The 8,986-nt window shown below is 36.9% G+C and overlaps 1 protein-coding gene and 1 non-coding gene across 2 annotated transcripts; both read left to right on the forward strand.

Moving 5' to 3' along the window:
- The first annotated feature begins 128 nt into the window (after positions 1-128).
- On the forward strand, positions 129-5,628 carry LOC132558112 (homocysteine S-methyltransferase YbgG-like). Its single transcript, XM_060222641.1, has 7 exons — positions 129-294; positions 737-804; positions 1,579-1,748; positions 3,356-3,456; positions 4,100-4,261; positions 4,523-4,725; positions 5,407-5,628. The coding sequence occupies exons 1-7, from the start codon at positions 217-219 to the stop codon at positions 5,543-5,545; spliced, it is 921 nt and encodes a 306-aa protein (XP_060078624.1). The 5' UTR covers positions 129-216; the 3' UTR covers positions 5,546-5,628.
- On the forward strand, positions 488-561 carry Trnat-agu (transfer RNA threonine (anticodon AGU)). Its single transcript has one exon. It is a non-coding gene; the product is annotated as a tRNA-Thr (tRNA).
- Positions 5,629-8,986: the final 3,358 nt, after the last annotated feature.

Genomic DNA, 8,986 nt, shown 5'->3' on the forward strand with positions numbered 1-8,986 from the left:
TAGTTTGGCAGAATCATAGATCGCCGACCCTGGTTCAAGGCGCTCTTATCGGCTAAGATATTAGTCAACAATCTAGGTCTGTTGAGTTGGAGTTGTCTTTCTTTGAATTGACAACGACGGAGATATACGCGCCTGACTTCAGAGATATCGTTGGTTTTCTCTCCTTCCTCATTCCTTCTTACAGAGAAACTGATTTCAACAACAAACAAGAAAGATATGGCGAATGGCAACGTCGTCATCCTCGACGGGGGCTCGGCCACAGAACTTGAACGATTGGGAGAAACGTCCATCAATGTAAGTGTTTTGTCGAATGCGTGCGCATTGACTCAGCATTTTAAACGTTGCAATTAGTAATCGATATCAATAATGTTGATCAGATTTGAGCGATAGGTGCGTATTTATATTCATACAACAACAGTGATGCACAAACACGCTGGTTTCCGCTAATATTTATACGGTCTTCTTAAAAGCGCCGGATTGAACGTAGGGCTCCATAGCTCAGTTGGTTAGAGCGCCAGTCTAGTAAACTGGAGGTCGAGGGTTCGACTCCCTCTGGAGCCTTCTTTTTTTTTTTTTTTACATTAAATGTGTACCACTTAATTTTCGCACAGAATGTAAAATGCTCTGAGCTAGTTGTGTTACCTGGACGAAATCGGTTAAGCCTGAAAACTACAGGATATAGTAGACACTTGTACTATAAGCATTGTTTTATTTGTTTGTTTCCTTGTTTGTTTAGGAGGACCCGTTATGGTCTGCTCGATTAATTCTTTCCAATCCGGAACTTATCAAACAAGCCCACAAGAAGTAAGTGACTTCTACGTGTTTCCTAAAACGCCTTGCGAATATTCCATTACTCATATTGTAGGTTTACTTCATGTTGGATTTTTTTAACACAATAACTACGCTGTTGTCAGTAAAATTATGCCCAATGTGTATATATGGCTATCATTGACTGAAGGTTTCCGTCGTTTCCATTGTAACGTCATAATTTATGGCGTCATCTGCATTGTGACGTCACCTTTCATAGATGGGTTTTGTATTGGTAAAACAAAATTGTATTTTCACTAATGTTTACTAAAGTATCTAAGTTATGTGATGGACAGAATCTTCCATGCGTTTCCATTTCATATGGGATTATGAAACTCGTTATGTTTTTTTTTTTTTTTTACTTCGCCAGAAGCTCGCTAAAACCAAGCATTCTTTCCATTACGTTCATATGTGTGAAAACTTATGTTAGATTCTTTCTATTTCTTCATGTGTCTGTATGATCCTTGAGATCGCTGTATGGCGAGCTGTTCTATGCTGAAATCTTTCATACCACTTTTAAATCACATTCAGCTTTTCGATATTTTTAATGCTAAAGAAGAGTTTAGTCAACGACATAATTTGAAACCGACTGGTCACTTTGAAAAAAATGAAATTACTATAATGAAAGTGTCCATAGTAATAGTTGATAGACACATCCTTGTGATGAAGTCTTATTTATGGACTTAGATCAAACGCTTTTTAACAACATTATAACTGAGTTTTTCTTTTCGTCCATACACTGTGAATGCCACATATTTTATGTCATTGTAGTTTCATCGAAGCTGGATCTGATTTGGTTGTCACGGCAACATACCAAGCTTCGGTGGCTGGCTTCTGTCAGGAGCTCCACATTACTGAGAACGAGGCTGTCCATCTGATGGCTGAAGGCACAAAGATAGCGAGGGATGCGTGGCAGGAAGTTTCAGAGAGCACACGTGCAGGTATGTTTGAGTGATCAGGTGGTTGATTTCGTTCAAAATATTTGTGAGGGAGTACTCTAAAAACGAATGTTTGTTACATTTTCGTTTACATCCCATAGTGGCACATATTTGATTGTTTTTTTCAAGAAACATTATCATGAATTTATCATCTTAAATGAGCTTCCAAGTCATTTCGGATTTTTCTTTTCTTTTCCATTCTTTTCCCCCCATATTATTGAACTATTCAATGATTTTTTTATCATTTCCTTTCTTAATGCTCCTCGAAAATTGGTATTGTCCTTTGTAAAAGTTTCGTGTCAGGAGCATAACCTTACTTTTATCGAGAGCAAAATAATGAAACTTATGTATACACTAGTCATATTAAGACGACGTTCAGTGTACTAGATTCAGGACCCACAGTCCTTTAATTACAGTTATTGCATAACTTCACTTGTATTTTAACAAAGATAATGAAAAATGTATATACATTTGTCATCCGGTAGTGTTATGTACTTAATTCAGGGCATGTAATTCTGTATTACAGAGTCATTGACCTATGTTAATTTTGTTTGGAAGATAACTTTACTTTCATTTAAGATAGGATAATGAAACTATGTCTGTTCATTAGTTATAGTAAGATGATGTGCAGTTTACTAAAATTATGGGCCCGAAACCCCTTAATTACATAATTATTGCCGTTTGTTGAAATTTTGTACCCAACAAAATTGCTATCGGGCAGCATTCATCAGTCTCACTGATATTCTTGGTTTAAACAATATTTTATTTTCAGATTTTCATTTACAACATACACATACACAAATTATAAAATTGAAAATGGATCTGGCAACAAGATTATAAATCTTATATCAAGCCATCTCCAAGATATTCTTGTTATTATTATTACTTTTTTTTTACTATTATGATGCCTTGGGATGTTATTTTGCAAGTAGATATATATTGAAATCGTACAAATAAGGGCTATAAGAAAACAATGTATTGTTGGATTACAAGCCGAGGCAGCGTTCAGGAATTGTTTATGAGGATTTGTGTTATTTGATGTTTCAAAATAAAAATATGACAGGTGTCCTTACCATTCATGAGTTGTAAAATGTCCGATTTTTTAGTGTTTTGTATTTCGAAAAGAATTAACATAAAAAACGTAAAGAACCCAAATCCGTTTCTCAAACAGAAATCGTTTGTCATACCCGCAGATTATTGAGTGTGGTTTTGACATAGGTGTCTGCTGACTGAAGATTGGTTTTCAGGCTGGATTGTTAAGAATAATTATTTCCAGCGTAGTTTAGAATTCTTGCCTGCTGTGAAAAATTATTGATCGTTATAATAACTAGTATTCTAGCTGTGGAGAATTAGTGTTTACTATGGTAGAAAAGTAATCTTGGACCTCCGAGGAGTTATATTCCAATGATGACAGGTATGGCAAGGTTGGTAAGGAAAACAAGCCAACAAGACAAGGACTGAGCAGACATAGTTAAAAATAGGGATAGGAAACAAAACACGAAATCGTCTATATACTGCTGAGGTATAATTTATATATCATTTTGAGTCGCCTTGGTATTTTATTTTTAACGATTAACAACTTTGTAGTTCGTTACATTGTGTTATGACAGGGAGAAAGTGCTGGGTGGCTGGTTCCGTGGGACCCTATGGAGCCTTTCTACACGACGGATCAGAGTACACGGGTGCATACATGGACAAAATGTCTAGAGAGGTAAACCTCAGTGGATGCTTCTAATTTGTCAACTGATCATTTGATAACCTGAATCTGTCTGTGTTTACATCATCAACCCTTAAGGGACATAAGCTTGCATCTATTTGACTCCATGAACTCATGAATTTTGCTAATAATCAAAGGTTTACTTCGAAGTCCCTCTCGAGTCTTCCTACTTTCCTATATATTTTTCGGAGTGTTTTATCAGATTTCTAACGGTTTTATGCTTTAAAAATCGACCATTTTGTTTCTTGACACATACAGTGTATTTCGACATTTACCATAAGATATATTTCATTAGTATCTAAAGCAGATGAACGAGGATGAAATCGTGGGAAAGATTTAGTTTCTAGTTGACAATCGTTTCGTTGATGTGCCCAGTTTAGGAACGCGACAGAACTTACTTCGATTGACCAAGATATTAACAGGACAGATGTTATTTAGGAAGCAGAAGACGCTAATCTTTTTGGAATCACTGGTTTCATTCTTGTAATTTTAATAATATATTTGTATATTTTTCGTTTGTTTTCTTTGGCAGTCGTTTCACCGATTACGAGCTTGGATAGAATAATAGCAGCGGCCAATATGCTTATAAACGTTAAATACAGACAACTAATTTGAACTGTTGCATCTTTCCACTCAGGACCTCACTGAATGGCATCGCCCTCGTGTCAAAGCTCTATTGGACAGCAAGGTAGACATCCTTGCCATAGAGACAATTCCGGCCACAGAAGAGGCTGACGCAGTGCTGGACGTCCTCCAGGACTTTCCCGAGGCCAAAGCATGGGTGACATTTACCTGTAAGGTATGGTGTTGAGTTATGTGTATAAAATGAGAGATTGACTTTATGTATTACCAATCCAGTACCGCTGCCTTATAACTGTTATGTTATGTGTTAGTCCCAGAGAATTGCCGTAAACCTGCAACCCAATTTTTTTTTGTTTTTACTTTAATAAGCAGTTTGATAATAGCACAATACAGAATTTGAATTAAAGGGCTCTTACACAATATACAATAAAATAACAATCATATACATATCTTGTACAATGTATCGTGTACCATCCAGGACGGATGCAGCACTTGTCACGGAGATATCTTCTCAGACGCCATCGAGGCCGTTGCTAAGCGAAAAGGCGTCGAAGCTGTGGGTGTGAACTGTACTGACCCTCAATACATATCACCGCTTCTAAAAAGTATACAGCACCTAAATCTCCAGATACCAATCATTGTCAAACCTAACAGCGGTGAAGACTGGGAAAGGGGAAAAGGGTGAGTAGTGTTGGGGAGCCACCATCGTTTGGTGTCGGTTGTAAAGAGGCCAGGCATTGCTATACAAACAATAGAGAAAGTCATAACATGTCAACATAATCTTAATTCAAACTCAAATCAGATAAAGCTACGGTAAACTGTGGAAAAAAGATAGATTTACACTGAGACTTCATAAAAAAAAACACAAAATGATAAGACCACGTGTTCTGGAAGAGTAAGCGTCTTCTGGTCCTTAAACGACAACCGCCATGTAAATCCTAGTCAATTCAAATAAGCAATGTCACGTTCCCAAAATGAGAACAAGCTAAAAAAAAACAATATCATTATTCAGGAATGAGGTACCGCGAATTTATCTTTATTTCAACACTTTTATTTACAAAATTGTCAAGAATAGTAACCAGCAAAGTGTTTGTAAATTATCTCCATAGAAAGACCATAGTAGATATAATATTAATTGATAATTACACAAGATAAGAGAGAAACCGGGGAAGTCAATGAAGTATAAACGACTGGTCATAGCAAATGAATGTGACAAGTGGAAGGATCGATCATTGTTGCTTTTATCATCATGGTGACTGGGAGACAACAGTAAAGCTGACGAATGTCGTTTACGTTAGTGACTGATTATTACCTGTATTAATATTTTGTCAAATTTACAATATCAAACATGATATGTTTCAGCTTCTATAATAGAGAAAAGTGTGTACCGGTGGTCTCATTGGTAACTGAGTGGAGGGAACTTGGTGCTACATGGATCGGAGGATGCTGTCGGATATTTCCGTCAGAGATCGCCGACATTAAAAAGAAACTACAAACCTGAACAATTGTTGATTATTTCTATGACGACGTCATGTTTGAGGTGTAGTAAAATGTCATACCAATAAAACTGTTTATTATAGTGAATGTTATTATCTTATACGTGTTCAGGCGACGTGAGGGGGCGACCTACATCCCCTTCAGATGTGTGGAACCGTCTGAAGCGCTGAATATTTGATTATGCTAGTTTTAGAAGACGGCTCCAGGGCCTAACGCTGGCTTATCCAAACTCTAGCAGTTTGAAACATATCCAGAAGCTGAACGGAAGAATTGGGAACATACATAGATTTGTTTTAGGTTAGGGTGCTTTTGAAGTCCGTTAAATGCCTTAGAAACAGTCGTATAGCCTTGGACAATTCATTACTGACCGGTGTTATCTTTTTTTCTCTCTCGAAAAGCCACAGAGGGATCTTTAGCGTGCGAGAGTGGACAGTTCTCACACGGGGAATTCAATGAATTGATGAAATGTATATGACGTAAAGTAAGTGACATTATACCGAGCACGGTGACAACAAAAGAATTTACCCGAGGGTAAGAGAAAACAATCACTCACCTCTTTGAAATAGGGGATCACGGCCCCCGGGAAAACATAAAGTCTCTAGTCTGCTGACTCAATCATCTTTCCCCTCGGGTGGAGATCCCAAATCCTGCCTCCATGGCAATGAAAGATTTTATTAGTCCGTAGTGATCTGGCGTGGGTAAGTAAATACCGCTTCGTGATACTTCGGCGTGATGACACATTAAAATGAAATTTTAATCTACCTCGGTGTGTGGAATTTCAGCTGACCATTTGACCTGAACTGCTGTAAGTACAAAACATATCAGTGTAAAGAAGTCTACAGAAGGAACGCAATAATTAAAATAAGATTTGGTTTTGAGAGTTTTTGTGACCTTTCGCTGAAAAACTAAACCAGGTCTAATTTCAGTAGAAACGATCGGCTGTCATAGATTGTGTTCTTTGAGCCAAGGATTGTGACTCTAAAAATTGACGACAACAATCTGTATAAATGTTTGGATGTCTCGTAGACATATATTCAGAATCGGAAAAGTACCAGAATCCAGAGCTCGGTTGAAGTAAGTGATGAGCTCGGGGTTTTATTATTTGTTTTCGTGAACCCTAGCAACTGTGCCTTACCAGATCTCGGCTTGAATTTTAGAATGATAGAAATGTATCATGACTACAAGTCGATACATGAACATTACATAGGTGATTACACTATACTAGTATCTTGTACGTGCTATTTAACTGGTTCACAATGCTAAAGGAAGATACGGACCTCCAACGTTTATATTAGATTCCAAATCTTCACAAGAATCAGTAAAGAAATCCATTACAGTATCGACTAGTGTTCAGCCAAACCTTTATAAAATTTTCTGACTACCTGAGAACTGTCACATAGGGTTAGTCCTATTTCATACAGTTTACTCGAGAAATGTAACTAATGGTGCATTTCAAAGAACTCCAACAATCTCTCGTCCATCATCGATTAAGAGTTTGAAATAATAACATCAAGATTTTCTTGATATAAATGTCGATATTTTCTTGTTTTCTTGGATGTGATTGTGAATTCAATAGCCTTGTTATTTGCTGATGATGCGAAACTGTACAGTGACAACAGGAAGAAAATAAATCTGTAAAGATATAAGGATAATCTTCAAGGTGACAGGTGGCTGTTGAAGTTTCACCCTGGTAAATGTCACCATATGAGAATCGGAAGGGATCATATATTCCAAATCTTCATATCTATAAGGACTAGACCGAAAGGGTTAATAGTATAAGTCAGCTGAAGGTACAGAAGGAGAAAAAGAGTAAGGCATTACAGTGGATAACAAGCTTAGTGTTAGACAGCACATCCAGAGTGCAAGACAAAGCAAATAGAATACTGGGAACGATAAGAAGAGCACATACCTGAATAACAGGTCATTTTGTTTGCTGTATAAAGCACTGGTAAGACCTCACCTCGAATATGGAACAAGCATCTGGAATCCCCACCAAATACAGGGTGTTAATTTACTGGAGAACGTACAAAGAACAGCCACGAAGCTGCTACAAGGATAGAATGAAAAAAATATCAAACCTTCCATCTTTGAAATATAGACGTGATCGTGGTGATAGGGTAGAGGTTTTTAAGATTGTGAGAGGATTTTATGACAATTAGGCATCGGCAAATTTGTTCATCAGAAATCATAAGAAAAGGACAAGGGGACACACATACAGCTTGGAGAAAGCAAGATCAAGATTGGACGTCAGAAACTTCTCTCAAAGGGTTGTCAGTCTAGCATCAAAAATAGAGACCATGTTATATAGGTATAAATACTCAATATAGTTCCTGTCTTTTTCACGTGAAATATCTCTCTTACAACTTCTATCTTTTAAATTTAAGAAAAAGACATAGAATGCATCGTGAAAACATCTTAAAAGATTCCTAACATGTTTTTGTTCTTTTACCTAAAATTTGCCGTTTGTTTGAAATTTATTTATGAAGCCAGACACATACATGGTACTATTTAGGTTTTCTGGTGAAGCTAACAAAGCTTTACATAAACGTATTGCGAAATATTGCATTGTGGGATAGTTTCAAACACTGTCGCAATTACTTTCGTGAAAATAACTCATTAATTGTTCGTTTCAATTTTGATGAATGTACAGCTATATGCAAGAGGAATACCGATACGTTTTTGTATAGAAACAATTACAAAATTACGGTAAAACAAATTTGCTCTATATTTTACGACATCCCGATTTGTGGAACTCCCAATCCTGTCGATTTGTTTGATCACGTGACCGTCGCTATCACCACTGACAAACTATCATGGAGGCAGGTCTCGGGGTCACGACAGGTATATCACACTAACACCATGACACATCTAACTTTGGGGTTTTGTGTACCCGTTGTATCATAATAGTTTGTCACACTAGGCATTTTCTATCGTCAGTATAAACTTTGATGGTATTCACGAATGTTTTCACGCGCAAACAGATGAGAAAGTGTTCACTTTTATGGGACGATTTGTCTTCTTTTACTTTGTTTACTTATTGGAGAGTCCATTTTTCTCGTGCACGAGCTATTCTGTTGGCTACCGTGTACTAATATTGTAGAAAATAAGTCAATATTGAAGATATGTAGGCAAATTCATTATTTAGATTGAAGTAAAGAAAATGTCTCTTCCTTTTTAGGTCCTGCTAATGATCAATATCATCACTTCTGTCTGTGTAAATATTTAAGTTCTGTAAGTCATAACCCTAATCATCTTACCGATATCTCATGGACACCACTTTTAAATGGCTTCTATTGCACTCTCAAACAAAGTGTGTGTAGATCTTTTAAACCGTGATATCGCCTTATAGCTACTTATCATACAGTAGTCAAGAACTGTATCCAGCTCTTCTATCTGGTCACTGTTTATTCCATTTCGCTCATAAGATGTACATCTAGACAAGCAT

Source organism: Ylistrum balloti, unplaced genomic scaffold (genome assembly GCF_031769215.1).
Source record: "Ylistrum balloti isolate Yb309-2 unplaced genomic scaffold, AGI_CSIRO_Ybal_v1 Utg370758, whole genome shotgun sequence".
Taxonomy (NCBI): domain Eukaryota; kingdom Metazoa; phylum Mollusca; class Bivalvia; order Pectinida; family Pectinidae; genus Ylistrum; species Ylistrum balloti.